We start from the raw sequence: 17,052 nt of genomic DNA, 5'->3' as shown, positions 1-17,052 counted from the left end.
CCCCTACATAGATACAGGGAATCCTAGAGGGACCCCTACATGGATACAGGGAACCCTATATGGATACACAGAACCCTACATGGATATAGGGAATCCTACAGGGAGCCCTACATGGATATAGGGAACCTACATGGATATAGGGGACCCTATATGGATACACAGAACCCTACATGGATATAGGGAATCCTACAGGGACACCTACCTGGATACAGGGAACCTACATGGATATAGGAACCCTACATGGATACATAGAACCCTACATGGATATAGGGAATCGTACAGGGAACCTACACGGATACAGGGAACCCTGTATGGATACAGGGAACCCTGTATGGATACATGGAACCTACATGGATATAGGGAACCCTGTATGGATACATGGAACCCTACATGGACATAGAGAATCCTAGAGGGACCCCTACATGGATACAGGGAACCTACATGGATATAGGGACCCCTACACATGCATACATATATATACATGGATACCCTACATGGACACAGGGAAGCCTACATGAATCCAGGGTCCCTACATGGAACCCTACACAGACCTGCCCCTGTCCCTGACCCAGGACAGCCTGTCCCAGGCTGGCACGGCACACATGGCACAGCACAGTGTCCCAGGGCAGGGTGCAGTGCCCCTGGCACGGCTCAGGACACACCACATGGCACGGCCACTCCTGGCAGGGTGTGGCACCCACGGCACAGCACCCACGGTGTCCCTTCACACAGGGACAGACCCCCAGCACGGCACTCCCTGGTGCCCCTTAACACAGCGAGACACCCCCAGAATGACCCCCCATGGTGCCCCCAGTCCTGCCATGGCACCCCCTGGTGCCCCTTAACACAGCAAGACGCCCCCAGAATGACCCCCCATGGTGCCCCCAGCTCTGCCACAACATCCCCATGACACCCCCCTGCACAGAGAGACCCCCAGCACAGCACCCCACAGTGTGGTACCCCTGCCATGGCACCCCCTGGTGCCCCCCAGCATAGTGAGAGACCCCCAGCATGCCCCTCATGGTGCCCCCAGCCCTGCCATGGCACCCCCTGCTGCCCCTTAACACAGTGAGAGACCCCCAGAATGACCCCCCTGGTGCCCCCAGCCCTGCCATGGCACCCTCTGGTGTCCCTTAACACAGTGAGACATCCCCAGAATGACCCCCCATGGTGCCCCCAGCCCTGCCATGGCACCCTCTGGTGTCCCTTAACACAGTGAGACACCCCCAGAATGACCCCCCCGGTGCCCCCAGCACAGTGAGAGACCCCCATTATGCCCCTCATGGTGCCCCCACCCCTGCCCTGGCACCCCCTGGTGCCCCCCAGCACAGTGAGAGACCCCCAGCATGGCCCCCCATGGTGCCCCCACCCCCTCCACGGCCCCCCCGGTGCCCCACCCCGGTCCCTCCACCGCCTCCCTTCTCTCCAAATCCTTTATTGCCACATCCCAGCCCCCACACCGGGATTCCCTGGAAGCACAGGCCGGATCCTGTCCCGCGCCAGGACCAGTCCCTGGGGCGGCCCCGCAGCCCCCTGCGGTCCCTCAGATGCGGACGGTGTTGATGCGCAGCGGCTGCACGTTCTTGCCGTTGGCGTGGCTCTGCCCGGGGCTGAAGTAGGAGCAGAGCTTCCCGGGAAACCTCTCCCGGAAGGTGTAGAGCCAGGACATGTCGTCGGCGTTGTAGAAGATGAGCAGCCCCTTGTCGTAGTCCAGGAAGACGCCCACCTTCTCCAGCTTGCCCTTGACGTTGAGCCGCGTCCAGGGCTCGGTGCAGGCGCTGTACTGGTTGCCGTCGTGCATCACGATGCAGTAGAAGCCGCGGCTGGGCAGGATCTGGATGCTGCCCTTGCGGCTCACGGCCTCGTGAGCCAGGCCCAGCACCCACTGGGTCTTCTCGGACACCACCACCTCCCAGTAGTGCACGCCGGCGCCGAAGGCCTGCGCGCCCAGCACCGACACCTCCACGTCGAAGCGCTTGGGCGAGTCCTGCAGCGGCTGCGGGTGCAGGTTCCCGTAGGCCACGATGGTGCAGTCGTCCGACAGGATGAGCCGGTGGTGGGCAGTGCCCGGGTCCAGGGTCAGCGCGGCGGGCACTGCGGGGCCGGGGGAACGGGGTTAGCGCGGCCGGCCCTGCCCGGACGGCGTGGAGACCACGGCGGGTTATGGGGGCTGCCACCCCTCAGATCCCTCAGAGGTGTGTCACTGGCCCTCCCCGGGGTGTCCCCATCCCTCACCAGTGACATCCTCAACCCTCCCTGGTGTGTCCCCATCCCTCACCAGAGACACCTCCAACCCTCACTGGTGTGTCCCCATCCCTCACCAGTGACATCCTCAACCCTCCCTGGTGTGTCCCCATCTCTCACCAGTGACATCCTCAACCCTCCCTGGTGTGTCCCCATCCCTCACCAGTGACATCCTCAACCCTCACCAGTGTGTCCTTGTCCCTCACTGGTGTGTCCCCATCCCTCGCCAGAGACACGTCCAATCCTCACTGGTGTGTCCCCATCCCTTACTGGTGAGATTCCCATCCCCATCCCTCCCTGCTGTGTCCCTCTCCCTCATGAGTGATGCCCCTGTCCCTCACTGGTGTGTCCCTGTCCCTCACTGGTGACATTCCCATGCCCATCCCTCACTGGTGTGTCCCCATCCCTCACCAGAGACATCCTCATCCCTCCCTGGTGTGCCCCTGTCCCTCACTGGTGACATTTCCATTCTCATCCCTCTCTAATGTGTCCCCAGCCCTCACTGGTGTCCTTCACTGGTGTGTCCCTGTCCCTCACTGGTGACATCCCCATCCCTCTCCAGTGTGTCCCTGTCCCTCACTGGTGTGCCCCTGTCCCTCACCACTGACATTCCCCTCCAAATCCCTCACTGGTGTGTCCCTGTCCCTCCCTAGTGTGTCCCCATCCCTCACTGGTGACACTCCCGTTCCCATCCCTCACTAGTGTGTCCCCAACCCTCACTGGTGTCCTTCACTGGTGTGCCCCTGTCCCTCACTGGTGACACTTCCATTCCTCCCTGCCGTGTCCCCACCCCTGCCCTGTGCCACCTCCTCCCCACTCCCTGCCGTGCCCTCACCGGGATGGATGTCCTGGAAGAGGGATTTCCAGATGGTGAACTGCAGGGGGCCCATGTACTTGGAGGTGGGGAAATCCTCGTACGTCAGGTTGGTCTCGTGGATCTTCCCCTTCAACCTGCACGGCACAGACGGTGACACCGGTGACACCAGTTACCCCAGTGACCCCAGTGTGACCCCAGTGTGACCCTAGTGACACCAGGGTGACCTCACTGACACATCAGTGACCCCAGTGACACCACTGACCCCAGTAACAGCAGTGTGATCCCAGTGTGACCCCAGTGTGACCCCAATGTGACCCTAGTGACACCAGCATGACCTCACTGACATCAGTGACACCAGTGACCCCAGCGTGACCCCAGTGATACCAGTGACAGCAGTGACCCCAGTGTGACACCAGTGATACCAGTGACAGCAGTGACCCCAGTGTGACACCAGCATGACACTACTGACCCCAGTGACCCTACTGACCTCACTGACATATCACAGAATCACAGAACCAGCTGGGTTGGAAGGGACCTCTGAGATCATCCAGTCCAACCCTTGATCCAACCCCGCCGTGGTTCCCAGCCCATGGCACTGATGCCACATCCAGTCTGATCTTAAAAACCTCCAGGGATGGAGAATCCACCCCCTCCCTGGGCAGCCCATTCCAATGGCTGAGCACCCTCTCTGCAAAGAAATTCTTCCTGATATCCAACCTAACCCTCCCCTGGCACAGCTGAAGCCTGAGCCCTCTTGTCTTGCTGATGGTTGCCTGGGAAAAGAGACCAACCCCCCTCTGGCTCCCTCCTCCTGTCAGGGAGTTGCAGAGAGTGAGGAGGTCTCCCCTGAGCCTCCTCTTCTCCAGGCTGAACAGCCCCAGCTCCCTCAGCCTCTCCTCACAGCACTTGTGCTCCAGTCCCTTCACCATCAGTGACCCCAGTGACCCCTCCCCAGCACCCACCTCTCGGACAGGGAGGCCACTCCGGCCAGGAAGACGTGTTTGTCGGCCTCCGCCAGGCGCTCCTGCAGGATCTGGGTGCCCTCCTGCACCTTGCGCAGCTGGTGGCTGTAGCGCTGGATCTTGTGCTCGATGTCCGAGAGCGTCCGCGCCGTGTCGGCCTCCAGCTCCTCCAGCATGGCCTTCTGCCGCTCCCGCAGCAGCCGGTGCAGCCGCTCGAACGCCTCCCCGATGGTCACCCGCAGGCTCTTGGCTGACGACTGGGGGAGCAAACGGCGTTACCGGGGGCCACGGGCTAATTAACCATAATTAACACTAAGAGAACCCTAAAAGAACCTCCTAAAGAACCCTAAGAAACCATAAAAGAACCGCTGGAAGAACCCTGCGAAGAACCCTAACAGAACCCTGAAAGAACCTCCTAAAGAACCTCCCAAAGAACCCTAAGAAACCATAAAAGAACCCCTAAAAGAACCCTGCAAAGAACCCTAAGAGAACCTTGAAAGAACCTCCTAAAGAACCTCCCAAAGAACCCTAAGAAACCATAAAAGAACCCCTGAAAGAACCCTGCAAAGAACCCTAAGAGAACCCTGAAAGAACCTAGCAAAGAACCCTAAGAGAACCCTAAAAGTACCTCCTAAAGAACCTCCCAAAGAACCCTAAGAAACTGTAAAAGAACCCCTGGAAGAACCCTGCAAAGAACCCTAACAGAACCCTGAGAGAACCTGGCAAGGAACCCTAAGACCACCCTAAAAGAACCTTGAGAAGAACCCTAAAAGAACCTTCCCAAGGACCCTAAAAGCCCCTCCTGCCGCTCCCGGTGCAGTCGCTCGAACGCCTCCCCGAAGGTCACCTGCAGGCTCTTGGCTGACGACTGGGGGGGCAAACGGGGCCACAGGTTCCCAAAGAACCCTCAGAGAACCTGAAAAGAACCTCCCAAAGAACCCTCAGGGAACCTCCCAAAGAACCTCCCCAAGGAACCTGAAAAAAAAACCCTAAAAGAAGCCTGAAAGAACTTCCCAAAGAACCTTGAAAAGAGAACCCTGAAAGAACCTGGCAAAGAACCCGGCAAAGAACCCTAAGAAACCTTAAAAGAACCTCCTGAAGAACCTTGCAAAGAAGGTTCCTCTCAAGGAACCTTAAAAGAACCTCCCCAAGAAACCTAAAAGAATCTTGAAAGAACTTCCCAAAGAACCTTGAAAAGAACCCTAAAAGAATCTTGAAAGAACTTCCCAAAGAACCTTGAAAAGAACCCTAAAACAACCCTAAAAGAACCTCCTACAGAACCTCCCAAAGAACCCTAAAACAATCCTAAAAGAACCTCCTAAAGAACCTCCCAAAGAACCCTAAGAAACCCTAAAAGAACCTGGCAAAGAACCCTAAGACCCAAAGAACCTCCCGAAGAACCTGGCAAAGAACCCTAAGACCACCCTGAAAGAACCTCCCCAGAAACCTAAAAGACCTCTAAAAAGACCCTAAAAGAATCTTGAAAGAAATTCCCAAAGAACCTTGAACCTTAAGAGAACCCTGAAGGAACTTGGCAAAGAACCCTAAGAGAATCCTAAAAGAACCCGAAGAGAATCTCCCTCAGGAGAATAAAAGAACCCCAAAAGAACCTCAAAAAAAAACCCTAAAAGAGGTCTGAAAGAACCTCCCAAAAAAAAACCCTGAAAAAATCTCCCAAAACAGCTTTAAAGAACTCTAAAAGAATCCTTAAAAAACTTCTAAAAAGATCCTTTAAAAAACCTAAAAGAACCCTGAAAGAACCTCAAAAAAAACTTAAAAGAACTCTTAAAGGACCTCTAAAAAAACCCTCTAAAAAACCTCAAAATAACCCTAAAAGAACCTCCAAAAAACCCTTAAAAATTCTTAAAGAACCTCTAAAAAAACCCTCTAAAAACCCTAAAAAAACCCTGAAAGGACCTCCAAAAAAACCTTAAAAAATTCTTAAAGAACCTCTAAAAAGACCCTCTAAAAGAACCCTAAAAGAATCTCCTAAAAAATCCTTAAAGAACTCACAAAGGACCTCTAAGAAGACCCTCTAAAAAACCCTAAAAGAACCCCGAAAGAACCTTCCCCAAAAAAACCCTAAAAATCTCTAAAAAGACCCTCTTAAAAAACCCTAAAAAATAAATCTCTAAACCCCTCTAATAAACTCTGAAAAAAACCCTCAAAACCCCCCAAAAAAACCCTAAAAAAACCCCCCTAAATAAACCTAAATCCTAAAAAAAACCTCTCCCCAGTCACTGGTGGCGATGGGGAGAAAACTGCCCCTGCCTGGAAGAGCTGAGCGAGGAGATAATTAATGGGATTAATTAAAAAGATAAATTAAAAGGATAAAGAAGGAAATCCCAGAGGGTTGAGCAGCCCTGGGGGGGGGGGGTTTGGGGGCACCAAACCCACGGGTGGGTTTTGGGGCGCCAGAGAAAGGGAAAAAAGGGGGGGCAAATCCATGAAATTGTGGGGTTTGGAGTGTTTGGGGGTCCCGGAATCGGGTTGGTCACGGCAGGGGGAGTGACCCCAACGGGGGGTTGGGGGGGTGGGGAGGGCTGGGGGGCACAGGGGGTGCCAGGGGGGTGCCAGGGGGGCATATGGGGTGCCAGGGGGGCACAGGGGGTGCCAGGGGGGTGCCAGGGGGGCACAGGGGGTGCCAGGGGGGTGCCAGGGGGGCATATGGGGTGCCAGGGGGGCATATGGGGTGCCAGGGGGGCACAGGGGGTGCCAGGGGGGCACAGGGGGTCCCGACACGTACCTTGGTCTCTGCCAGCTGCCTCTTGAGGAGCTGCAGGGCTTCGGTGTGGCCGCGCTCGCTCTCCTGCAGCCCCTGGAGCTGCTCCTTCAGCTCCCGCTGGAAAGCCAGGGAACAGGGGAGTTAGTGAATACCGGGGATCCCACGGGCAGCTGGGGGGTTCTGGGGCTCTGGGATGGATGGATGGCCTGGGGGCTCCTGCCCAGGGAAGAGGGGAGTTAGGGAATAACAGGGATCCCACGGGCAGCTGGGGGGTTCTGGGGCTCTGGGATGGATGGATGGATGGCCTGGGGGGGTCCTGCCCAGGGAAGGGGGGACAGGGAATGGTTTAGGGGGGTCCTGCCTGAGGGGGCAGCTCAGCAGGTCCTTAGAGGGGTTTGGGGGTGCCCAAGGAGTCCTGGGGGGAGCAAGGGGGAGGGAGGGAGGGATGGGTGGAGGGCTGGAGAGATGGATGGATGGAGGGAGGGAGGGATGGGTGGATGGAGAGATGGATGGAGGGAGGGATGGATGGATAGGTGAAGGGATGGATGGCTGGAGGGAGTGAGGGAGGGATGGAGGGATGGGTGAAGAGACGGATGGTTGGAGGGAGTGAGGGAGGGTTGGAGGGATGGGTGGATAGATAGATGGATAGATGGATGGATGGATAGATGGATGGAGGTAGGGATGGATGGATGGGTGAAGAGACAGATGGCTGGAGGGAGTGAGGGAGGGATGGGTGGAGGGCTGGAGGGATGGATGGACAGATGGATGGATAGATGGATGGAAGGATAGATGGATGGAAGGATAGATGGATGGAAGGATACATGGATGGAAGGATAGATGGATGGATGGATAGATGGATGGAAGGATAGATGGATGGAAGGATAGATGGATGGAAGGATACATGGATGGAAGGATACATGGATGGAAGGATACATGGATGGAAGGATACATGGATGGAGGAAGGGATGGATGGATAGGCGAAGGGATGGATGGCTGGAGGGAGTGAGGGAGGGATGGAGGGATAGGTGGATGGAGGGATGGACGGACAGATGGATGGAGGGAGGGATGGAGGGAGGGATGGGTGGATAGATAGATGGATAGATAGATGGACGGATGGATAGATGGATAGAGGTAGGGATGGATGGATGGGTGAAGGGATGGATGGCTGGAGGGAGTGAGGGAGGGATGGACGGACAGATGGATGAACGGATGGATGGAGGGAGGGAGGGAGGGATAGAGGGAAGGAGAGAGGGAGGGAGGGAGGAAGGGAGGGATGGTATAATGAATGAATGGATGAGTGGAGGAGTGGATGGAGGAGGAGAGGAAGGGAGAGGGGGGTGAAGGGCACAGGGCTGACCCCAACGGGGACAAAAGGGCTGTGGGACAGACAGACAGACAGACATGAGGAGGGCACAGAGCTGACTCTGATGGGGACAGGAGGGAGGAGGGACAGACAGATGGGTGGACAAGAGGAAGGTTGACCCTGACAGGGAAAAGAAGGGGTGCAGGGACACAGGGACAGGAGGAAGCCCCTGGACTGACCCCACAGCTTCAGGAGGGACACAAGGACAGAGGGATGGGCACCAACACCGAGGGGAGAGGGACCAGCCAGGCAAAGCAGCCCCAAGGAGCCACTTGGGGCAGGGAACCCCACCCAGACTGACCCTCCACGACCCACCTGCAGCTCAACCCTGCAGCTCTTCCACCATGATCCACCTGCAGCTCCCTCATGGACTGATCTTCCACAACTCACCTGCAGCTCCTCAACCATCAACCACAGCCCCCTGCAACTCCTCAACCAAAACCCACCTGCAGCTCCTCATCTCCAGCTCCTCAATCACAACCCACCTGCAGCTCCCCCATGGCCTGACCCTCCACAGTCCAACTGCAGCTCCTCATTTCCAGCTCCTCAACCATGACCCACCTCAACCAAAACCCACCTGTAGCTCCTCATCTCCAGCTCAACCATGACCCACCGCAACCAAAACCCACCTGCAGCTCCCCCATGGCCTGACCCTCCACGACCCACCTGCAGCTCCTCATCTCCAGCTCCTCAACCATGACCCACCTCAACCAAAACCCACCTGCAGCTCCTCAGCCACAACCCACCTGCAGCTCCCCCATGGCCTGACCCTCCACAGTCCAACTGCAGCTCCTCATTTCCAGCTCCTCAACCATGACCCACCTCAACCAAAACCCACCTGCAGCTCCCCCATGGCCTGACCCTCCATGACCCCCCTGCAGCTCCTCATCTCCAGCTCCTCATCACCCCCCCCTCGCAGCTCCTGGCCCGCAGACCCCCCAGGCCCCACCTGCAGCTCCTCGAAGGCGTCGTCCACGTTGGTGACCTGGTGCTGCTCGTGCACGGCGGGCTCGTCGCAGAAGAAGCAGACGACGGCGCGGTCGGTGAGGCAGAAGAGCTTGACCTTCTCGTGGTCCTTGCAGGGGAAGGGGCTGCGCTGGGCGCCCAGGATGGCGTCCAGGGGGAAGGCGCTGTAGCGCTCCACGATGTTGGCCAGTTTGAGGCTGGGCGCCAGCGTGGGCTCGGCGAAGGTGCGGCGGCACTCGGGGCAGTCGCGGGTGCCCTGCGGCTCCTGGCGCAGCCAGTGCTCGGTGATGCAGCGGCGGCAGAAGTAGTGCTCGCAGCCCAGGCACACCGGGTCCTGGTAGATGCTCAGGCAGATGGAGCACAGCAGCTCGTCCTTCAGGCTGCACGCCATGGCTGGGGAGGGGAGAGGGTCAGAGGGGAGGGGAGAGGGTCAGAGGGGAGTGAGGGAAATGGGGGGATGAGAGAGAGGGGGGAAGAGAGGGGAATGGGGGAAAACTCATCCTTCAGGCTGCACGACATGGCTGGGGAGGGGAGAGGGTCAGAGGGGAGGGGAGAGGGTCAGAGGGGAGTGGGGGGAATGGGGGGATGGAAGGAGAGGGGGCAATGGGGGAGAACTCATCCTTCAGGCTGCACATCATGGCTGGGGAGGGGAGAGGGTCAGAGGGGAAGGGGAGAGGGGAAGGGGGAGAGTGGGGAATGGGGGAAAGCTCATCCTGCAGGCTGCATGGCATGGCTGGGGAGAGGAGATGGTCAGAGGGGAGGGGAGAGGGTCAGAGAGGAGTAGGGAAAATGGGGGGATGAGAGAGAGGGGGGAAGAGAGGGGAATGGGGGAAAGTTCATCCTTCAGGCTGCATGACATGGCTGGGGAGGGGAGAGGGTCAGAGGGGAGGGGAATGGGAGGAGAGGGGGCAATGGGGGAGAACTCATCCTTCAGGCTGCACATCATGGCTGGAGAGGGGAGAGGGTCAGAGGGGAGGGGAGAGGGTCAGAGAGGAGTGGAGGAAATGGGGGGATGAGAGAGAGGGGGAAGAGAGGGGAATGGGGGAAAACTCATCCTTCAGGCTGCATGACATGGCTGGGGAGGGGAGAGGGTCAGAAAGGAGGGAGTGAGGGTCAGAGGGGTGTGGGGGAAATGGGGACAATGAGGGAAAGGGGGGAAACGGGGGAGAGGGGGAATGGAGAAATAAGGGGAGAGAGTGACGGGGGAGAGGGGAGAATGGGGGGAGAGATGGTCTTTCAGGTTGCACACCATGGCTGGGGGTGGGGGGAGAGGGTGGAGGGGAGGAATGGGGAGAGAGGGGGAGTGGGGTGAAATGGGGGGAGAGGGTGAGTGGGGGGCTTGGGAGGGATGGGGTGAGAGGGGGAACAGGGGAATTGAGGCTGAATGGGGAGAGAGGGGAGAAACAGGGGAGAGAGGAAGTGGGGGGCTGAGGGGGAGTAGAGGGAGAGGGTGAGCGGGGGGTTTGGGGGAAAAGGGTTAGTAGGGGTCTTGGGGGGAAATGAGGGAGAGAGTGGGAATAGGAGGAGAGGGGTGGAATGGGGGGAGAGGGTGAGTGAGGAACTGAGGGGGGTGAGTGGGGTGGGGGGAGGTGAGAGGGGGGAGGGTGAATGGGGGGCTTGGGATGGGGGAATAGGGGTAAGGGTGACAGGGAGGGGGAATGGGGGTCACAGGGGGGGAATGGGGGGCAAGGTGGGGGTTGGGATGCGATGGAGGGGTTGCAGTGGGGGTATGGGGGGGTCAGCGGGCGATGGGGGGGCTGGGGGGCTGCCATGGGGGGTCAGGGTGCAATAGGGGCATTGTAGGGGCTGCAGTGGGGGTATAGGGGGGTCAGGAGGCAATGGGGGGGTTGGGGGGCTGCCATCGGGGGTCAGGAGGCAATGGGGGGGCTGGGGGGCTGCCATGGGGGGTCAGGGTGCAATAGGGCTGCAATGGAGGGGAATAGGGGGGTCAGGAGGCAATGGGGGGCTTACAAAGGGGGGGAATGAGGGGGTCAGGATGAAATAGGGGGGCTGGAGGACTGCAAAGGGGGTGAATTGGAGGGTCTGGATTTGGGGTGTCGGGGCTGGATTTGGGGTATCGGGGTCAGATTTGGGGTACCGAGGTGAGGCTGGATTTGGGGGATTGCAGCTGGATTTGTGGTGTCAGGTCTGGATTTGGGGAATAGGCTGGATTTGGGGTGTCAGGTCTGGATTTGGGGAATAGGCTGGATTTGGGGTGTCAGGTCTGGATTTGGGGATCAGGGCTGGAACTGAGGACCAGGGCAGGATTTGGGGTGTCAAGGCTGGATTTGGGGTACTGGGGTGAGGCTGGATTCGGGGTGTCGGGGCGGGATTCAGGGTGCCGGGGTAAGGCTGGATTTGGGGGATCGCAGCTGGATTTGTGGTGTCGGGTGTGGAGCTGGGGATCAGGGCTGGATTTGGGGTGTCAGGGCCGGATTGGGGGTCCCGGGACGGGATTTGGGGTACCGGGGTGAGGCCGCACTGGGGGATCGGGGCTGTGCCGTACCGGGGCCCGCGGGTTCGAGCCCGCCCCCCGCTCCCGGTAGGACCCGGGTTCGAGACCGGCCCCCGCCAAGCCCCGTGCGATGCCGCCCCGCGCCTCCTTCCCCGCCGGCGCCGCTGCCCTCACCCGCCGCCGCTCCCGGTGCCGTCGCCGTTCCCGATCCCGGTCCCGGTCCCGGTCCCGGGGGATCCGCGCTCCCGCCGCCGCCTCAGAGCGGCCCCGCCGCGACGGGCGGGGGGTGTCTGAGCGGGAGGGGGCGCGGCCGCGCGGCACTTCCTGCCCGCCCCCCCCCGCTCCCACAGTGGTCCCGCCCCCGCCCATTGTCCCCCGCGCGGCGCGGCCCGACCGGCGCCTTCCACCGCCCGCCCGCGGGGGGCGCTTAAAGGGGCCGCGGAGCCTCCGTCCCCGTGCCCGCTGTCCGTCTGTCCGGCCAGCCCGGCGCTGCCCCTGCCCCGCCCCGCCCTCGGGCCTTTCGGCTGTCCCTCTGGCTGTCCCTCCGGCCGTCCCCTTCTCCCTTGTCCAGCCCTTGATCCCTCCATTTGTCCATTTGACTTTTCGTCCCTCTGTCCTTCTCTCCCTCGATTTGTCCATCCCTCTGGCTGTCCATCCTTCCACCCATCTCTTGGTCCCTCGTCCAGCCATCTCCCCATCCAGGCCTTAATCTCTCCATCCATCCATTTGTCTATCCATCCTATCCCTCTGTCCCTCCATCTGTCCATCACTCCGTCCATCCACGCATTGATCCCTCTGTCCATCCATCCCTCCCTCCCATTGTCCATCCCTCTGTCTCTCCATGTGTCCAACCATCCCTCCCATTGTCCACCCCCTGTCCATTTTTCCCTCCCTCTGTACCTCTGTCCTTCCATCCATCACTCCATCCATCCATCCATCCATCCGTCCATCCATCCACATGTCCCTTCCTCCCCTGTCCATCTGTCTCCCCATCCAGCCCTTAATCCCTTCATCCATTTGTTTGTCCATCTGTCCTTCCATCCCTCTGTATCCCCATCCTTCAATCCCTTTGCCCCTCCCTCCCTCCAACCATCCATCAGTCCGTCCCTCCCCCATCCATCCCTCTGTCTGTCCCTCCATCTCTCCATCTGTCCATCCCTCTGTCCGTCCTTCTGTCCACACATCCCTCAGTCCCCTGTCTACTCATCTCCGTGTCTGGCCCTTAAATTCTTCCATCCATCCTTTTGTCCATCTGTCCTTCCATCCCCCTTCCATCCCTCCATCTGCCCATCTATCCATCCCTGAATCCCTTTGTCCCTTTATCCAGCTGTCCATCCCTCCCTCCCTCCCTCCATCTCTCCATCTGTCCATCCCTCTGTCCTTCCGTCCATCTATCCATCCCTCCATCCCTCCACGGGTCTCTCGCTCCCCCATCCACCCATTTCCCTGTGCAGCCCCTAATCCCTCCCTCCATCCCTTTGTCCATCTGTCCTTCCATGCCCCTTTACCCCCATCTCTCATTCCGTCTGTCTGTCCCTCCACCCCTCTGCCCCCCCACTTTCTGTGACCAGGTGACCCCATGGGTGACACTGAAAACACCCCAAATTCAGCCAAAAACCCCAGAGAGGAGTTTTGGGTGCTGGGTGTCTGCTGTCCCCTCCCGTGTCACCACAGGGGGGACCAGCTGGGACCAGTGGCAACCCCAGCTGCCCCATAACGAGGTGTCCAACCCCCGGGATCCCCAGGGATCCGTTCCTTCCCCCCTCAAGGATCAGGGACACAGCAGAGGGAGCCCTGGGGTGGGAGGAAGGGGAGCTGGAAGGATGGACTGGGGACACAATTCCCAGGGGGAAGCTGAGTCACGTATTTGGGAAGCAGCATGGCCACCTGGCTGGGAGCCAACGGGAACAAACTCCTTGGCTCTCACCCCTGGATCACCCCCCTTCCCCCCAACCCCGGGTACCCCCCATCCCTATTCCCCTCCTTCCAGGGAATAACCACCCGCTTTGTTTCTCTTCCCTCCAGGCCCCAAAAGCTTGGAAACAGCTGAAAAAAAAAAATAAATAATAAACCCACATGGGTTTGTTTTTTTTTTTTCTGCTTGTTTTCCTGCATTAGGAATTCAGGTCGTGTCTCCCCTCTGGGACCCTCCGGGGACTGAGGAACGGCTGGAATGATATCAAATAACCGTGGAAAGAGGGGAAAAATCCTCTTTTTTTCCTCCCCAAATCTAGATTCAGGGATAGGGGGGTATTTTGTATAGTTAATGGGTTATTTCATTGTATCCCAAGCATTTGGCTGAAATTCCCAGGAATTTGGGGCGATGGAGAGAGGGCATCATAGCACTGCTGACACTCATCCTGGTGGATCCTTGGGAAACCACAGGGTGGTTTGGGCAAACAGGGAAATTAATCCCTGTTAATTAGTAAATTGGCTTTGTTACCTCCTGGTAAACCCTGTGTGAGGCCGGGGGTGGGGTGGGGAGGGCTCCTCCGTGCCTTGATTCCCGATCTTTTTGGGATATATGGCCCTTCCCCGCTGCGGTTCCAGAGCATTCCAGGATGTGGGTGATCCGGCAAAGCCGCCGGGCAAGGAAAACTCGTCTCCCGGCCACGTGCGGCGTGTGCCGGGAATGCTGGCGGGAAGGGCGGGAGGCCCCGAGGAGGAGCCGCGGTGCTGGAATGTTCCCCCCTCGGCCGCGGGATGGGCACGCCGGGACGCGCCCGCTCCGTGCCTCCATCCCGGCACAGCTCTGCCCCTCCCTGGAATGTTGGGAGCATCCCACCTCCTTCCCACAGGCCCCCGTGCCGCTGGATTTCGCCCCGGACCCCTCTTTCCTTAAGGATCCCACAGCCCTCCTCGGAGCAGGCAGGAAGCCGGCGCGTCTCATCTCCACAGTGCTTTGCAAACAGTAACTAATTAATCCTAATTAACTCGTTACCTAATTAGAGCCCAAGGCCCTCCCCTTCGCAGGGAAATTCTGGCACCTCCGGGTTTGGTTTTTTGTTGTTTTTTTTTTTTTTTTCCCCCAGCATTTACCAAAATCTCCGTGTTGGCTTCACTTTGCCACCAGCAAAGCCCTTGGTGCTCCCCAGCGCTGCCGATCCGGGAGGAAAAATCCCACTTTTGGGAATCGCCAATGCCGAGAAACCCGGAATGAGGGTTTTCACTCCTCTGGATAACTGGCACTGGGAATACTGGCACCCCCAATGCCCACCTATCCCAGGGGAACCCCGCTCTGGTAGGTGATTTCCCCATTATTTTATGGAAAATGAGGGATTTTGGGGGAAGGAAACAAGTGGGTGGGTGGGATGGAGGTGTTTCCCAAAGAATTCCCTGCCTGGTGTGCCATGATCCGGAACACAGGCTTTGGGAAGCTTGACGAGAACCCAGTGTCACCACACAGGGAGCCCATTTCCCACTGGGACATCCCAGCTTGCTATCCATAAAAATCTCCCTTTCTCCACCAAGTCAATTGGAGGGGTCTCCCAACACGGATCCAGCTTCCCGGTGCTGCCGGAATGGGAAGGATCCACTGCTCTACACGGGTGTAGCAGCCCCGTGGCTCTGCCAAAACCCCACAGTGGTGATTCCAGCGATTTCCCTCTGCTCCCGCCTTCCCTTCCTTTTAATTGTGGTTGGATCTATCCCTGGAGCAACCCCAGCCTTGGAATCCTATTTTTTTCGGCAGGCGAGCGCTGATTTCCTTCATTTTCCAGCCCAGGATGGAGCCGGGCATGGGTTTATTATTATTATTTGATTTTTTTTTTTCTCCCTGCATACCAACCACCTTCCCAGGAAAGGGGCCCCTTTCCCACACCCAAGATTAATCCACCCAAAGTAGGGTCGGAAAAAAAGCCCGGAGTGTCACTTCTCTCAGCCAGTCCCAACAAGGAGAATCCCGGGAGATGTTCACCAAGCCTTTGGTGGATCCCACAAGCTCAGGGGTGACCCCACAGAGTTTCCTCCCGGTGCAGATTTGGGGTTGGGTAACTCCACTCCCCCGTCCCAGAAAAAAAAAAAATCAGGAAATGCCTAAATTGGTGCTGAGGTTTAAAACCACCAGTTTCATAATCACAGGGAAAATCAAATCACGCAGCAGAAGAGAAAGTCCCAATGGAAACGGACCCAGTGAGGGGGAATTCAGAAACAAGGGAAGCTCCAGGGGGATCCAGGCTCTCCCAGTGTTGTGTTTTGGGGTGACACTGGTGTTGGGTGGCAGCTGCTGGGTGGCAGCATCCGAAAATCAGATGAAAAAGGGAGTTTTGGAGCTGCTGGCTCGGGTTCCCAGTTGAGTCATGGATAATTAAAGGATCTGGGGACCTTCCCGGATAGGGAAGTGCTGGTGGCTGGGGGATCCCGGCGGGGGGGGGACAGTGGGAATGTGGGGAGGGGACAGGGCCAGGCCCCAGAGGTCCCAGGGATGATGGTCCCTCTGTCCCAGGGGCTTCCAACCCACCCCCCCGCCAGCTGCAGAGGGATATCCACTCCCTGGTGGAGAACTCTTGGAAGATCATCCAACCTCATCCTATCTCATCCCATCCCATCTGCATCCCCATCCCATCCCATCCCACCCCATTCTGTCTCACTCCATCCCATCTTATTGCATCCCACTCCATCCTACATCATTCCATCCCATTCCACTCCATCCCCATCCCATCCTCACTTCATCCCCTCCATCCCATCTGCATTCCCATCTCATCCTCATCCTGGCCTAACCCACCCCCCCCCCATCCCACCCTATTCTCATCCCACCCAACCCCATCCCCATCTCACCCCCATCCCATCTCATTCTCTTCCCATCCCACCTCATCCCATGCCATTCCACCACGTCCCACCCTACCCCGTCCTACCCCATCCAAATCCTTTTTCCCATCCCATTCCTATTCCACCCCATCCCATGCCTCGTCCTTCCCCACTCCCCACCTCTCCCAGAGGCACCGTCTCCATTCAGGACACCCCTCTGCCCTCCATCCTCCTCTGGGTTGGACCATTTTAGGAAAACATGGAAAAAGTCCCTAATTCTATGAGGTTTTTAAAGTCATTTTTAAATTAGAAAATTGGAAACTTTGTCATCCCCTGGATGGGGGAAGGAGGTGGGACTTTCCCCCCTTTTTCCTTCCCCTGTGGGCTGTGTCTGTGGATTTGGGGGGGGGCTGCAGGACCCACAGAGGGGTTGGGGGGGACTCCAGGATGGGGGGAAGACCCTGAGAAGGGCTGGGGAGCCCCTGGGAAAGGGGGGGACCCTCCAGGGTGTGAGGAGATACTGGGGGGACTGAGGGGGTGGTCCCAGAGGGGGCTGGGGGGTTTCTGAGGCAGAGAGAGGGGCTGAGGGGAACTGGGGGGGCTGAGGGGAGCTGGGGGGGCTGAGGGGAATTGGGGTGCTGAGGGGAATTGGGGTGCTGAGGGGAATTGGGGGACTGAGGGGAATTGGGGGGCTGAGGGAAAGTGGGGGACTGAGGGAATCTGGGAGGCTGAGGGGAATTGGGGGTGGCTGAGGAGAATTGGGGGGCTGAGGGA

At 58.3% G+C, this 17,052-nt stretch overlaps 1 protein-coding gene and 1 long non-coding RNA gene across 2 annotated transcripts; both read right to left on the bottom strand.

Annotated features, from left to right (window-relative positions):
• Positions 1 to 1,419: 1,419 nt before the first annotated feature.
• On the bottom strand, positions 1,420 to 11,872 carry TRIM62 (tripartite motif containing 62). Its single transcript, XM_032709195.1, has 6 exons — positions 11,707 to 11,872; positions 9,061 to 9,470; positions 6,770 to 6,865; positions 4,024 to 4,280; positions 3,080 to 3,195; positions 1,420 to 2,094 (listed from the first exon to the last, which is right to left on the bottom strand). Exons 2-6 carry the CDS (start codon positions 9,466 to 9,468, stop codon positions 1,544 to 1,546), a joined length of 1,428 nt encoding a protein of 475 aa, XP_032565086.1. The 5' UTR covers positions 9,469 to 9,470; positions 11,707 to 11,872; the 3' UTR covers positions 1,420 to 1,543.
• Positions 5,243 to 5,662, bottom strand: LOC116797558. The gene is made up of 3 exons (XR_004360682.1): positions 5,404 to 5,662; positions 5,351 to 5,373; positions 5,243 to 5,292 (listed from the first exon to the last, which is right to left on the bottom strand). It is a non-coding gene; the product is annotated as an uncharacterized LOC116797558 (long non-coding RNA).
• Positions 11,873 to 17,052: the final 5,180 nt, after the last annotated feature.

The sequence above is a fragment of the Chiroxiphia lanceolata genome, chromosome 22 (assembly GCF_009829145.1).
Source record: "Chiroxiphia lanceolata isolate bChiLan1 chromosome 22, bChiLan1.pri, whole genome shotgun sequence".
Lineage (NCBI taxonomy): Eukaryota > Metazoa > Chordata > Aves > Passeriformes > Pipridae > Chiroxiphia > Chiroxiphia lanceolata.
This window is presented reverse-complemented; position numbering and strand designations above follow the sequence as displayed.

What these genes read in the sequence shown, in the direction of transcription:
- TRIM62 (XM_032709195.1), bottom strand. Translation starts at nt 9,468, where the DNA reads ATGGCGTGCAGCCTGAAGGACGAGCTGCTGTGCTCCATCTGCCTGAGC. An exon ending in ACGCCTTCGAGGAGCTGCAG is followed by an intron (nt 6,866 to 9,060) that starts GTGGGGCCTGGG and finishes CTGGCTTTCCAG; the next exon opens with CGGGAGCTGAAGGAGCAGCT. An exon ending in GTGGCCTCCCTGTCCGAGAG is followed by an intron (nt 3,196 to 4,023) that starts GTGGGTGCTGGG and finishes TGTGCCGTGCAG; the next exon opens with GTTGAAGGGGAAGATCCACG.